Genomic DNA, 16179 nt, shown 5'->3' with positions numbered 1-16179 from the left:
ATAATACAAGCATTGTCTAATCTCCTGCAGTTTTGAAGAAGTTGTAAATCAACAACTAGATGTCTCAATAAAAAACTGTGGAGTAGTTACTCAACAATGTATATTTTCTTTTTCAGTTGTATGGAGATGTATGGGCCAAGTTTCAACGGGCACTTGCAATTTGGAGTGGTTTTGGAATGACTCTAACAGGCGTGCATACTTGTGGAGACTACATGTTCAGTGGCCACACAGTTGTTATTACCATGCTTAACTTCTTTGTCACAGAATGTAGGTATAAAACACACTTGTCTGTCATTAGTACCATAATGGGGTATTGACCTTTATTAAGAAAAGGCATTGACTTGCCAGCAATGATGATGTTAATGCAGTGACTCAAACAAATGTGTTTGGTGAGTCAGATCTTGGAAATAAATATTTGAAGGGTTTCATTGTTTGAAGATTCATAAAATGGATTTATTGTGAATCAGTAAATATCAAATGTTCCTATTTGAGTCTCATATTTAAAGAAGGCCTGATACAATTGTTGAATACCATTTCTTCTTTCTTGGGACGTGGGTATCACTGGAAAGGCCAGCATTTGTTGTCCATCCCTAGTTTCTCTTGAACTGAGAAGCTTATTGGGCCATTTCCAAGCATGGTCTAGGGTCCCCATATTGCTGTTGTTGTCTGAAGTCACATGTAGGTCAGGCATTTTAAGTAACTTGATTTTGTTTCGTTTTGAAGGAAAAATGTCTTCTGATGTCCAAACAAAAATATGATTGTGTTAGATATGTTTATTAGATTAATTTCTTACTGTTAACTCCTAACAAACTATTTTTGTTTTCTGAGGTTCCAGGTAAGTACAGTATGTACAAGAGAGGATTAGATACATTGATAGGGTGAGATGAAGTAGAAGTGGGTGGGGCTCAGTACGTAGACCAGTTGAACTAGAATGATGTATTTCTGTATTATGACCTGCATGTAATTTAGATTTTGCAGTAGTAAGATTATTTTGTTCCAACTTATTTGAACAATCCAGTTTCATTAAGGCATCTTTAATCCTTAAACTGACAAACATCAAATATTCTTGATCACAAAGTCGATGAAAACCCATCAGTGAGTTCAACTCTGCACCCAATAATTAAGTTGATAGCACAGAATGTCAGGAGGGGTGTGTACAGCATACGTTTTAACGCCCAAATGTGACACTGCCCTGCAATTATATTTTGTGCGGTGCCTAACCCAGCAGTGAGACATTGAGAAATATGTGTCTCCCTGTGCCGCTGGTGTCAGACCTGGATTTGGTTCTAGTCTTTGCGTTGTAGAGTGGAAAGTGCAGTGATTGCGAAGTTGCAGTGTAAATGCATGAGCGCACAAACTAGCATTCCTGAATTTGTATCTGTCTTTCATGTCAAAAACTGACTGAAATCATCACGAAACCTAATGAAAGTACCGTGAAATAATTTCGGAAACTAGTCTTGTACTGCCGGAGCTCTGACACAAGAGCGCCCTCTGATGTAAACAAAAACCAGAATAACTGCTGAAGCTAGTCGCTGTCAACTGTTGTTAAATTTGAGAAAGACGTCGACTCGTTTGCAGGGCTGTGTCCTGGTCTTTATGAAGCTAGTAATCTGAAGTGCAGCAAAATGCTGAAGGCGCTCAACAGGTTAGGCAATTACTATGGAGAATAGAGAGGTTCCTGCGACAGATGCTTTAACTGTAAGCTTCCCCACAGGTAAAATATTGTTTCGAATATTTGTTTCACACATAATCTGGATTTTCCGAGAGTTCCCCCATTCTTTGATGCAGATTATTTGAATTTGTATTTGCTCCCATATCTGTTAGTCATCATGCTGACTTGGAATTATAGCACCTTTCCTTCAGTGTGGCTGGGTAAAAGTTCTGGAATTCGCTCCCTTACAGCATTATTGGTGTACCTGTGCCAAATGAATGCAACCCATCACAATCTTCTCAAGGACAGCTAGGCTTGCTGGCCCAGCCAGTGAAATCCATGTCCCATTTCTAAATAATAAAGTCCCAACTCTTGTTTGGATAGTGATCGTTTGAGTATGGTTCCATGAGGATAAGTGCTGAAAATGTGTTGCTGGAAAAGCGCATCAGGTCAGGCAGCATCCAAGGAGCAGGAGAATTGACGTTTCGGGCATGAGCCTTTCTTCAGGAATGAGGAAGGTGTGCCAGGCAGGCTAAGATAAAAGGTAGGGAGGAGGGACTTGGGGGAGGGGCGTTGAAAATGCGATAGGTGGAAGGAGGTCAAGGTGAGGGTGATAGGCCGGAGTGGGGGTGGGGGTGGAGAGGTCAGAGAGAAGATTGCAGGTTAGGAAGGTGGTGCTGAGTTCGAGGGTTGGGACTGAGACAAGGTGGGGGGAGGGGAAATGAAACTGGAGAAATCTGAGTTCATCCCTTCTGGTTGGAGGGTTCCTAGGCGGAAGATGAGGCGCTCTTCCTCCAGACGTCGTGTTGCTATGGTCTGGCGATGGAGGAGTCCAAGGACTTGCATGTCCTTGGTGGAGTGAGGGGGAGTTGAAGTGTTGAGCCATGGGGTGGTTGGGTTGGTTTGTCCAGGTGTCCCAGAGGTGTTCTCTGAAACGTTCCGCAAGTAGGCGGCCTGTCTCCCCAATATAGAGGAGGCCACATCGGGTGCAGCGGATGCAGTAAATGATGTGTGTGGAGGTGCAGGTGCAGGATCCCTTGGGGCCTTGGAGGGAAGTAAGGGGGGAGGTGTGGGCGCAAGTTTTGCATTTCTTGCGGTTGCAGGGGAAGGTGCCAGGAGTGGACGTTGGGTTGGTGGGGGGTGTGGACCTGACAAGGGAGTCACTGAGGGAGTGGTCTTTTCAGAACGCTGATAGGGGAGGGGAGGGAAATATATCCCTGGTGGTGGGGTCTATTTGGAGGTGGCGGAAATGATGATGGATGATACGATGTATATGGAGGTTGTTGGGGTGGTAGGTGAGGACCAATGGGGTTCTGTCCTGGTGGCGATTGGAGGGGCGGGGCTCAAGGGCGGAGGAGCGGGAAGTGGAGGAGATGCGGTGGAGAATATCGTCGACCACGTCTGGGGGGAAATTGCGGTCTTTGAAGAAGGAGGCCATCTGGGTTGTTCGGTATTGCAACTGGTCCTCCTGGGAGCAGATGCGGCGGAGACGAAGGAATTGGGAATATGGGATGGCGTTTTTACAGGGAGCAGGGTGGGAGGAGTTGTAGTCGAGGTAGCTGTGGGAGTCGGTTGGTTTATAGCAAATGTCCGTGTTGATCCGGTCACCCGAGATAGAAATGGAGAGGTCTAGGAAGGGGAGGGAGGAGTCTGAGACGGTCCAGGTAAATTTGAGGTCGGGTTGGAAGGTGTTGGTAAAGTGGATGAACTGTTCAACCTCCTTTTGGGAGCACGAGGCAGCGCCGATACAGTCATCGATGTAGCGGAGGAAAAGTTGGGGGGTGGTGCCAGTGTAGCTGCGGACGATGGCCTGTTCCACATATCCTACGAAGAGGCAGGCATAGCTGGGGCCTATACGGGTGCCCATGGCTACTCCTTTGGTTTGGAGGAAGTGGGAGGATTGGAAAGAGAAGTTGTTTAGAGTGAGGATCAGTTCAGTCTGTCGAAGGAGGGTGTCCGTGGAAGGGTACTGGTTGGTACAGTGGGAAAGGAAGAAGCGGAGGGCTTTGAGTCCTTTGTGATGGGGGATGGAGGTGTACAGGGACTGGATGTCCATGGTGAAGATAAGGTGTTGGGGACCGGAGAAGCGAAAATCATGGAGGAAGTGGAGGGCGTGGGTGGTGTAGGTGGGGAGTTCTTGGACTAAGGGGGACAGGACCGTGTTGAGGTATGCAGAGATGACACATTTTCAGCTCTGATTTCCAGCATCTGCAGTCCTCACTTTCTTCATGAGGATAATTGCCTAGGTACCTCAGCCAACTACACATATTTCAAGTCTAAGCCTTGTTTGTGAGCTTCAATGTCTTAACATAGTGTCTTTAATACACTTCACACAAGATCACATCCTATATTTAAATATATACACCTTCAAAATTAATGCCTGTCTCTCACTAACCATTTGGAATGGTGGTTGATATCATGGTTGCTCATCCCCATAACAGTGAGGATCATCCCTTGTTCATTGAGTTTGTCTTCTGATCTACTGCATCACTGATAGTCATTCCCCTCCAGATGGTTAGGCTCCATTTGGAGTACTGTGTCCAGTTTTGGTCCCCACACCTCAGGAAGGACATACTGGCACTGGAACGTGTCCAGCGGAGATTCACACGGATGATCCCTGGAATGGTAGGTCTAACATATGAGGAACAGCTGAGGATCCTGGGATTGTATTCATTGGAGTTTAGAAGATTAAGGGGAGACTTAATAGAGACATACAAGATAATACATGGCTTGGAAAAGGTGGATGCTAGGAAATTGTTTCTGTTAGGTGAGGAGACTAGGATCCGTGGACTCAGCCTTAGAATTAGAGGGGGTAAATTCAGAACAGAAATGCGGAGACATTTCTTCAGCCAGAGAGTAGTGGGCCTGTGGAATTCATTGCCGCAGAGTGCAGTGGAGGCCGGGACGCTAAATGTCTTCAAGGCAGAGATTGATAGATTCTTGTTGTCTCGGGGAATTAAGGGCTACGGGGAGAATGCGGGTAAGTGGAGTTGAAGTGCCCAGCAGCCATGATTGAATGGCGGAGTGGACTCGATGGGCTGAATGGCCTTACTTCCACTCCTATGTCTTATGGTCTTATGGATCTCAGCTGCTCATGGGGTGGTTCCTGTACCCTGTCCTTCCCAGGCTTTCTGCCAGCCCAGCTGATCTCAGTCTCTCCTATGAGATCTTACCTTCTTAATGAACTGAGCCTGTAAGCCAATGGTTTCAGTTTAAAAGCTTACGTATTTGACAAGTACACAAACTTTGCACTAAAAGTAGATTCAAAGGCAAATAGGAAAATATTAAAGGTAATACTTTCACTGTTACCTGTAAATAGTTGATTTATAAGTCTTGCACTTATTTGGTATAAAACATTTTTCTGATGTAGGCTGTTGTAAATATAAATGGACAGAAGCAAAGATTTTAAAATTAAGTTTGAGTTTGTTTGATCGAAAGAAAATAAAGAACTTCACCAATTTTCCTAACACTGCCCATAACACACAGCCTCTGCACAGAGCTTTAACGTAATCACTTCACTGTCTAAGCTCTGTAAAATGCTTTGAAATATCTGGTAGTTGTGAAAAACACTATATAAATGGAAATACTTTTTTTCTCTTTCCTCAAATTATGATGCAGAAACTGTTTCTGTGCCCATCCATTACTCTCTAGTATGGATGTTATCATGGACAGTATCCAGCATGAGAATCTCCATATCTCTGTCAGATTTTGCAGACTTTCAGGGCATTCAGCCATTCATAACCTAGACACCAATCAGCACTTGACCAGCCTTGGCCTGAGCCACAGAAAATGTACAGGATAGAGATGTTATAGAGTCATAGGGAAGAAGTGTTGTAGAGTCATAGAGATGCTCAGCATGGAAACAGACCCTTCTGTCCATGCCGACCAGATATCCCAACCCAATCTAGTCCCACCTGCCAGCACCCGGCCCATATCCCTCCAAACCCTTCCTATTCATATACCCATCCAAATGCCTCTTAACTGATGCAGTTGTGCCAGCCTCCACCACGTCCTCTGGCAGCTCATTCCATACACGTACCAATCTCTGTAAAAAAGTTGCCCTGTAGGTCTCTTTTATATCTTTCCCCTCTCACCCTAAACCTATGCCCTCTAATTCTGGACTCCCCCATCCCAGGGAAATGATTTTGCCTATTTACCCTATCCATGCCCCTCATAATTTTGTAAACTTCTATAAGGTCACCCCTCAGCCTCCGACGCTCCAGGGAAAACAGCCCCGGCCTATTCAGCCTCTTACTATAGCTCAAATCCTCCAATCCTGGCAACATACTTGTAAATCTTTTCTGAACCCTTTCAAGTTTCACAACATCTTTCTGATAGGCAGGAGACCAGAATTGCATGCAATATTCCAACAGTGGCCTAACCAATGTCCTGTACAGCTGTAACATGACCTCCCAACTCCTGTACTCAATACTCTGACCAATAAGTGAAAGCATACCAAATGCTGCCTTCACTATCCTATCTACCTGTGATTCCACTTTCAAGGAACTGTGAACCTGCACTCCAAGGTCTCCTTGTTCAGCAACTCTCCCTAGGACCTTACCATTAAGTGTATACGTCCTGCTAAGATTTGCTTTCCCAAAATGCAGCACCTCGCGTTTATCTGAATTAAACTCCATCTGCCACTTCTCAGCCCATTGTCCCATCTGGTCCAGATCCTGTTGTAATCTGAGGTAACCCTGTTCGCTGTCCACGACACCTCCAATTTTGGTGTCATCTGCAAACTTACTAACTGTACCTCTTATGCTCGCATCCAAATCATTTATGTAAATGACAAAAAGTAGAGGACCCAGCACCGATCCTTGTGGCACTCCACTGGTCACCGGCTTCCAGTCTGAAAAACAACCCTCCACCACCACCCTCTGTCTTCTACCTTTGAGCCAGTTCTGTATCCAAATGGCTAGTTCTCCCTGTATTTCATGAGATCTAACCTTGCTAATTAGTGTCCCGTGGGGTACCTTGTCAAATGCCTTACTGAAGTCCATGTAGATCACATCTACCGCTCTGTCCTCGTCAATCTTCTTTGTTACTACTTCAAAAAACTCAATTTCTCCGAATTGCAAAACCCCTTTAGCTTAATTGATCATTAAGGAACAAATTGATTTTAGTGGTTTCCATTTGAGTTGGATCTGTCCTTAAATTTGTTATCAGTAATAATTTACATACAAAGAACGTTCTGCATCTCTAAACCAGAATAGCAACTTTTAGTTATAGTGTTAAGGACCATGCATTAACTCTTGAGACTATAAATTCAAATTAGGCTTTAACTTAAAACTGCAATTTATTTGTTCTTCATTTAATACATTTGGGTCTGCATATACTTGCAGGGATTTTTCTTGATTCTATCGTGATAGTGTTCTACAAGAGTGATGGATGAGTGACTATGTTTGATATTGGACTCAACTGGACACAAGAGACGTAGAACCTTGTTTTTGTAGAGTGACTAGAGAAAATGGGATATTATCTTTCGAAAAGAAAAAGTTATAGGCAAACGTAATAGAGGTGCTCAAAGCTATGAACCAGTTTGATGGAGCAGTTGAACAGAAAGGTCAATAACCAGAAAACACAAATTTTAAAGTATCGACAAAAAATAACAGTGGATAAGCTGGAGGCATGGTAATTGAATATATGAAAGCAGAGGCAGACAAATGGTTTACTAACAAGACAAACAAAGTGGGTAAGCAGGAAAGTGAAGTTGAGGTGGAACAGGCTTGATAGCTGAATGACTTACTCATGCTCTTATTTGGTGTGTTTGAATCTATTAAATAAACTTTTTATGGAGCAGATTCAATAACCACTTTCAAAAAGAAATTGAGCACATAGTCGAAAGGGAAAGATTTCCAGGGTAAGGAATTGAGTCTAATTGGAAGGCTACTTCAAAGATAAGGTACAAGCTAAATCTTTCTCTGCTGTTCTGAGAATCTAGGTAAAGATAATGGCAGCAGATTTTGGCTGTAATATGATTGCTCAAGATCAATCTTGCATCGGGGCCCATAATGGTATAGTGGTTAGCTGCTGCCTCTCAGCTCCAGGGACATTGGTTCAATTCCAACCTTGGGTGACTTCTGTGTGGAGTCTGCACATTCTCCCCATGTCTGCATGCATTTCCACATGGAGCTCCGGTTTTCTCCCATTGTCCAAATATATGCAGGTTAGGTGGATTGACCATGCTAAATTGTCTGTATTGACTAGGGATTTACAAGCTAGGTGGATTAGCTATGGTAAATATAGGATTACACGGATGGAGTAGGGGGCTGAGTGTGATGCTGTTCAGGGTGTTGGTGCAGACTCAAAGGGCCAAATGATCTCTCTCTTCATTGTAGGGATTCTATGATACTTTTTAATTCTATTCTTGTTTTCATTTTATGCTTGTGTTGGTAACTGGGCTGAAATAGAAATGTGAATATAATTCTTTGTGTTCTTTTTCAAACTGTGAATTAGATACTCCAAGAAGCTGGAACTTCTTGCACACCTTGTCTTGGGTGTTGAACCTGTTCGGGATCTTCTTTATCCTTGCTGCACATGAACATTATTCAATTGATGTCTTCATCGCATTTTATATTACCACGAGACTCTTTTTGTATTACCACACACTAGCCAATACTCGAGCCTATCAGCAAAGCCGAAGAGCACGGATTTGGTTCCCAATGTTTTCATTCTTTGAATGTAATGTCAATGGCCCTGTACCAAATGAATATAGTTGGCCACTTTCTAGACCGAGATTGTTGAAAGCCCTAATTGGATAAGATGTAGTCCACACAAATGAGTTATCTTACATTTGTTGGACAAAGACATTATTAATGGGGCAATAGTTGGTTTTACACCCAAGGTTACTACGATGGCTTGTATTAAGCCAGGTGTGAACATGAAAGGGAAAGGAGACTTTGATACAAATTAATTGGTGGTTAGATTGATTCATGATTAGTCCACCAAATTGGAAATATACTTTTTATCCCCCCCAAATAAATCAAAGTGTCTTAACTTGGGAATTCTTGCTCCATTTGTTGGCCTTATGCAACGTGTGCGTTTTGAACAGGCAAACATTTCACCCAGGAGCAACAGTGTACCTGATGGACCATGAAATATCCAGCCTTGGTTTTGGTAATGAAAACGCAGTGGAATCCCATAGAGTAAGGCTACAAAAAAAGTTGTGTTATCCTGAAGAGGAAGGTTAACCTTTTTTAAGTCAGTGAGACTCTGGGATTTTTCAGAGAGTTGACATCTGACATGTTTGAAAGAATTTTTCATAGTGGCAAGTTTTTAAGAATATTTCCTTTAAGAAGAATCCACTTTTGGAGTTTTTTTCCTAATGTTTTATTTCAGGGAAATGTGCTTTCATACTTGCTAAAGGAAACACTACAAAAGCATAACAGAAACCTGAAAAAAAAGTATAAAAAGCCAATGAAAGTGTTTTCATTATGTGGCATTGTCAGTATCCTCTTGAATACCACGTGGGCATTTAACCAAAAATTACTCGAGGTATCTGTTCTTCAAGCAATAAAAAAATTTTTGTTCGATTCTGTCCCTTTGTGGGATACATCTGATATTAGTCTTAATCATTTTTGTTTTAAGGCGTTTAGCTGTTAGTTATAGCTTCACTTCGTCTCTTTACAGAGCTGAAATCTTTACATGCACTGTTAACTGTGTAATGTAACTCCTGGAAATTGGTCCTTACAATGCATGTGTAGACAAAAACTCAAAGAACCTCTTATAATCTGTTTACATAGGTACCTAGAATTTATTAGATTACACTATTTGCAATGAACAACTGTTTGAATGATTAAGATATAATTAGGCACAATTCTATAAAGTTAAGTAGTTAATTTTTAAATGGTATTTCGCATTGATACCAGTGAATAGTGCAGAATTTATTTCTGGTCCGTAGAATTTCTTCTGTAATGTTGTAGGTATTGTGATGGTCTAATGGCCTGTCATGAGAGCCTTTTACATATTGACTTGATTTATTTTGCCTGGGTTTAAAACTTTTGTGGAGTCATACCTTAGTGGTTAAAAGACACCAGGCACACATTACTGATCTAAAAATGAGTGAATATATTTCGACACTTACATAAAGAAATTAAAATAGCATTATGATTTTAGTTTTCTTCAATTAGCCGTTATCAATGTATAATTGAAACAGACAGTTATAATGTATATCTTCAGCAGAATTCCACTGTATTTCAGTGCAAATAATTACCCTCTGATAATTATCAGAAAACAACCTTTGAACAGCTATTGGGAGAGTTTACAGATTTAGACATAAGTGGCTGACATTTTATATATTTGTCAAGTTCTTTTTGTCACTTATAGATTTTTTTTAAGCACATGTATGTCTCTTGGTGCTGATCGTTATTTTGTTGGAAACTGAGTGGCATCAGCAATGCAAATGACCAATTAAAACCTTTCATGGGAACTGCTCATCACTGGCTCTGCAGCTCCTTGAAGTGTTTTGTTCACTGGTTGGAAATCACAATTAGTTTAAAGTATTCTAATTTATGTCTTGCAGTGAGTAATAACTAAAATCAATATTAGTTGACATTGAGGCAACACCTGCCAATATTAGGTTGTTATTTGAAGTGTTTTGCAGTTCTTTTGTTCAAATGTTCATTCTCTAAATTGTCACCAAGAATTTATCACTGCCTGTTTAAATATGGGTGTCTCACACAGTAATATGTTACCTTTATACTCAACAACATCAGCATGTACAGATTTGGCTGCGTTTGTCCAGAGCATATGCCAGTTACCTCGGTATTAAACTGAAAAGTGAAGCATTTCACTGCATGTATGATTTCTTGTATACATCTCCTGTATATGAAAAAATGACCTATAGCACTGAATCTGAATGAAGTGATTCTCCCATGCTCACAACTAGTTGTCAGTAATTGATTGTTTACATTCCATTCCTGTTAATTGATAGCTGTTTAATGATGCGAATTCAATTCTACTCAACTTTAATGTTATTCCCCTGAACTATATGTAACAAATCTTTATAGCAGATCTACCAGAATTTTAGCTTTAAAATGATGAGATATATATGAATGAATGTTTTTTGCATGCACTGAAAACATTTTGGAAAAAATAATATTCTTGAAGACAACAGACATAAAAAGGCAAATTCTTAATAAAAAGTTGTGTTATCACATGGCTAGACTAACAAAAATGTCTGTGGTCATCTCCAAACCCTGCTAAATATTTTTGATATTGAATGTTATTTTCCTGGTCTTCCTGAATCAACAATTTCAGTTTCCAAGTTAAATTCAAAAATGAAGGTCTCTATGGCTTTGCAAGGGATAAATCATATTTCCTCCCTGTATATTGCAAAATGGTAAGTAATATTTTGAAGTTCTTGACTGACATTGCAAAATTGCCTGTTTCATGCACCCCTTTCTGCAGCTAATTTTTAAACTCGTTTTCAAAGCAGAGTTGCAGACAGTCTGATAATGACCATTTTTGGAAAGAATTGTTTCACTTTTATCCTATGTTGTTCCATTAAGTGCCTTTCACTCATTAACTATTTTTATCAAAAATTTCACATTGTCGTTGCCTTGTCACAACAGGCATGTCTGATGCAATGTTTAAGTAACAATCCCTATGTGAAATAGACATAAATTTTTGGTTTAATTGTGAAAGAATAAAGTGACCAGCCCCAGTTTCTCATGCATCGCCAAATTCCAAATGGTTATGGGTAAAATTGGCTGTTTTATTTCCTTTAGTTCTATAATTGTAAGCATTAGAAACTTGCAATTGCTTGAAAAGCTGTGACAACTATTGCCAGGAAAGGGTTAGGTCAGGAAATGTTTGCAGGTCGTGGAATCCAGAGATAAGCTTATTTTTCACTCAATCCTGATTTATTCTTTTCTTGAATTATGTATTAGTGACTGATATTTATTGGGTAGAAGTCTTTATGCCCATTTTCTGCATGTAATGCAGGTAAATCTGCACACGAGGATATTGTGGCTGGGCACTGCTGCTCACAATTAACTCCACAATGCTACAAGAATCAAATTGAAATGCAGAACAGACTATTACGCAGAATATCTGTTGCTTGTTGTCTTGCAGGAAAAAAGTGCTGAGAGGGTCAGTGACCTTTTAAAATCTGTTATAATGTTTTGTGCATATTCTTGGGGTTCCCTTGAACTTTGTAATGTTTGTGGTATTCACAAGTTTGTCGGGTTCTAATATTGTTGCAATGATATTGCATGCATTACTTTTATCCAACCAAATTTTTTTTCCTCCTGCCTTGTGTTATGTGCCATCTCCATTTCAAGATAATGAGCTACTAAACTGTTCCCAAGCCTTTCCCAATGATCTTACTGAGTTGGATCTTAGAGCTGCTAATGGCATGGGTGTATTCTGACTAGTTCATTATGGTCATTCACCCAGTGAAAAGATTGATTGAGTGTGTGAATCTGTAGCAATACACCACATCAGCCATTTCCAAAGTTAAGGCAGCTTAATAAATTTTGTACCTTTAGGAGTGTAATGGAGGACCACATTGCCACAGGAACTTTCTTTCTCTAGTAATCTGAGCAACTAGAAAAGGCCAGAGTACGTTTTGTTGGAAAATAGTTTCATGGCATATTAACTTCTACCAGATAGCACCTTGATGCCATTGCACACCAAAAGATTGAGTCATAATAATTACCAAGGAAAACAGGAATCATTAGTGTCGATAAAATTCAAAATGGGAAAGTTTGAAAATTATATGAATTATTCTAAAACGATAAACATTATTTTCCAATCTTTATTACTTGGGTTTTGGTGACTACTCGTGCTTTGTACCTTGGTACTTTCGGTACCTTTTCTCAACTCACAAAACCCACACTCCATAATCCTGAATGGGACATCATCTTGCGATGTTATTTTTGCATGAATTCATTGTAGGAATTGTTGATGCAACCTGGGAAAAAAGGGATAAATAAACCTAAGAGGATTGAAGCAAAGGAACTGTGCCAATACAACAACAAAAGCTATTTATATTTGTGCAAAACACAAGCTTATGTAGCACTTATTCTGAGTGAATCTGAACTTGGTGCTGCAAGGACATGGATAGTTATGTGAGGCAGAGTGGAAAGTTGGTCTTCCTGCATGCCCTAAATTATCTTCATTATAAGATTATAAATTTTTAAAATAAGTATTCAATGTCAAAAATTCCAAAAAAAAGTTCAATTTAGCTGGTCTTTGGGTCTTGTGTATGATTGTGCAATACAGAAGTATTTTATGTGAACCAACGACAACATTATAAAAGAAACAAAATTTGTCTGTACATTATTTGTCCCAAGCACCCAATTATTTTCATTTTTATAAACTATACAGGTATATATTTAAAATGAAACACTAAATGTAAAGTAACTTAATAGGCTGTTTTCATTTGAGTTTAAATGCTGTTCAGTATTAAATGTTATTTAACAAGTTCAGATCAGAGGTATGTAATGTTTACATTTACATTGTTTGTCCTACTAAAATTAATAAAGTGAACTAAATGAAACTAATGTTTTGCAGATTCCTGTGCATCAGCTCAGTGTGGTTATATCTCTATACTGGTGTCTTTTCTTTCTGGCATTTAGTAAGAATCCATAATGTTTTTGAGTTCAACTTTGAATAAATTTGTTCTCTACTTGATGATTATCAATATTTTTGTTTTATCTCTCTTCCATTCCTCTTACCTGTCCTAACTAGGCTGAGAGTGCTTCCAATCCTCACAATTTGACTTCCCCAAGTTCCTTATGACAGCAGTGGCTTCTGATAAACTCCCTGATAACTTTTACTGAGTAGACCCTCAGGACTGACCATGCCCCATTCCCTGGATTATAGAGATACAGAATCCCAAATCCTGACTGCCTCAAGTAGCTGACAGACTATGTTCAAGCTCTTTGACTCAGATCAGACACTAGGCTTAACTAGATGTGGCAGAACCTCCTGACTGATGACAATCCACCCTTGATTTAGCTGAGGACTACTCCCCTTAGTCATAAAGTGGAAGCACATCGTGTGAGTGGAACTTTGTAAAATGGTGCCATACAGTAATGTCCATTTCCTTAATTGCTCACTGAGGAACAACAGTGAGCTGGAGCTGCCAGGTACCATCTTTGACTTTTGATTTTGGGACTTGTTGCTGTTTAGTTTCTCTCTGGTGCATGGAAACTGCATATCAATGAGATTAGATACAAATAACACAAAAATACTTGTAAATTAGATTCTCACTGAACATTAGCAAGAGTCTCAGCTTGCCAATGAAAACTTTGTAGGGTGTGACATTTTTTTTCCATTAAGTCCTAGAATCAAAGTCACAATTTTTTCCAACTGACTTGCTATTCCCTCACCATTCAGGGGTTGAGAAAATTCAACCCATTGTGTGCAAATTGGCTGTCATATCTGGCTACATAAAAGAGTCCACACTTAAATCTATTTGCTTTGGAAGTGGTCCCATACAGAGCATTATTTTGGAGCTTTGATATTTTACTGGACAAATAATATTTACTTTCTGTATATTCTGTCAAATTTACATAATGTAAGAGTATTTTTAATAGATATCAATAAAATAATAGCAAAAATGATGAGAATAGATAGCACATTAAATAAGATTGAATTGTGAAAGATGTCTTGCAATACAAATATTTCATTCTGAGATCTGTATGACATCTCAAATGATCCTTTCATTCTGCAACTGAATTAAATGCTTATGTATTGTCTATAGCCAGGTCAACAAACATTCAGGCAAAATTCCTGCATAATCATCTTTGATAGATTGGTCCACGGGTTTGAAATCCATCATTCCAGTTAGGTCCTGTGCTGTCAACTCGCAAATGGCCAGTGTTCCAAGGGAGGAAAAATAAAGTGCTTCAAAGATATTCTGAAGCTCAGCAGCTGCCCATCAATCTTCATCATATTTTGATTCCCAACATTTTAATGATTCAGTACAGTGGAAGAGAAGGAAATAAGAAGCAATTCCTCCACTCTGGATCTCACTACCTCGTTTGATGTCCTGCCTCACAGGTCCTAAGATCTGTTGATTAAAAGTTGGCCTGATCAATCACTAGACCTGTGGCAGAAAATTGCAAACTCGAATTTCGGGACAACTGACAAGTACATTGAGAAGCTTGAATGCAATGAGAAAAATTTTGAACTTAATATGTAGTTAGGCAGAGAACCAATTTGGTACACAAAATATGGTAAGTAATTGACCATTTGAATTATTATCAGTTTGTTGCCACATCACTGTGCGATTTTGCATTTGTGCTTCCTACATTACAACCAGTGATTACACTTGAAAAAAGCTTCAATAGTATAGTGCTTTGAGGAGGCTCGGGATCATGAAAATTGCTATATAAATGTAAATTATTTTTTGACAATTCTCAGCAACAAATCTCTGGGTATCTTCAAGCAAGGTGACCTCTGGGTTGTTGCTTCCTTCCTTCACAATCTGGGCTATTACTTTAGCATAAGACCATCAAACAAGGGAGCAGAATTAGTCCATTTGGCCCAATGAGACTTCTCTTTTGATCATTGCAGATATGTTTCCCAACTTCATTTTCCTGCCTTCTCCCTGTAACCCATGATTCATTTGCCAGTCAAGAACTTCTCTCCCTATCTCAAATACACTCAATTATTTATGGCAATGATTAACCACCTTCTAGCTGGAACAAATCCTCCTCATCTAAGTTCTAAAGGATTTTCTCTCCACACTGAGGTCTATGCTCAGGTCCCAGTTTCTTCTACTGGTGGAGACTTCTCCATGTTCACTCTATTTTAGCCTCTCGGTTAGCGGTAAGTTTCAATTAGATACCCCCCCCCCCCTCATCCTTCTAAACTCCACTGAGTACATACATAGGGTCCTCTCATTACATACAATAAGCCCTTCATCCCATGGATCATTATTATGAACCTCTGTAATCCCTCCAGCAGCAGCTCATCCTTCCTTGAATAAAACTGCTCACAATATTTCCAAACATGGTCTGACCAGAACCGTATACTGCCTTAGCCGTGCATTTCAACTTTTAAATTCTAGCCCTCTAAACATTGCATTTTGTCTTCTTAAGGATAACATTCAGGTTCCATTGTCAGTTAAGAGAATCCTGACGTAGGACTCCCAAGTCCCTTGTGCTTCAGCTTTCCAAAGACTTTCCCTACTAAGGAATAGGCTCTATTCTTCCTACCAAAAGTGCATAACTTCATACTTTATTACATTTCATCTGCCACTACTTTGCCCACTTTTACCTGTCTGATTCCTTCTGCAGCTTCCCTGCTTTCTCAATACTATAGGCTCCTCCACTTATCTTTGCTGCTAAATTTGCAAATGACACAATGCCCTCAATTCCTTCGGCTAGATTGTTGATGTAGAAGATGAATAGTTGTCGCAACACTGATGCCTGTGGAACTTCACTAGTCATCATCCTGAAAAGGACCCCTTTATCCCTACTGTCTGTCTTCTGCAGCTTAGCTAATCCTCTATCTGTACCAGTACTTTTCCCCCTAACCATGGGCTCTTATCTTATTTAGCAGCCTCCTCG

General features: G+C 40.0%; 1 protein-coding gene across 1 annotated transcript in view; it reads left to right on the top strand.

Annotated features, from left to right (window-relative positions):
- Positions 1-13301, top strand: part of samd8 (sterile alpha motif domain containing 8) — a 65656-nt gene extending 52355 nt beyond the window's left edge. Inside the window, exons 5-6 of the mRNA XM_072583257.1 lie at positions 117-267; positions 8111-13301. Coding sequence (XP_072439358.1) covers positions 117-267; positions 8111-8415 — 456 coding nt within the window. The 3' untranslated portion in view covers positions 8416-13301. The remainder of the gene's footprint in view (positions 1-116; positions 268-8110) is intronic.
- The last annotated feature ends 2878 nt before the right edge of the window (positions 13302-16179 follow it).

Source organism: Chiloscyllium punctatum, chromosome 13, assembly GCF_047496795.1.
Source record: "Chiloscyllium punctatum isolate Juve2018m chromosome 13, sChiPun1.3, whole genome shotgun sequence".
Taxonomy (NCBI): domain Eukaryota; kingdom Metazoa; phylum Chordata; class Chondrichthyes; order Orectolobiformes; family Hemiscylliidae; genus Chiloscyllium; species Chiloscyllium punctatum.
This window is presented reverse-complemented; position numbering and strand designations above follow the sequence as displayed.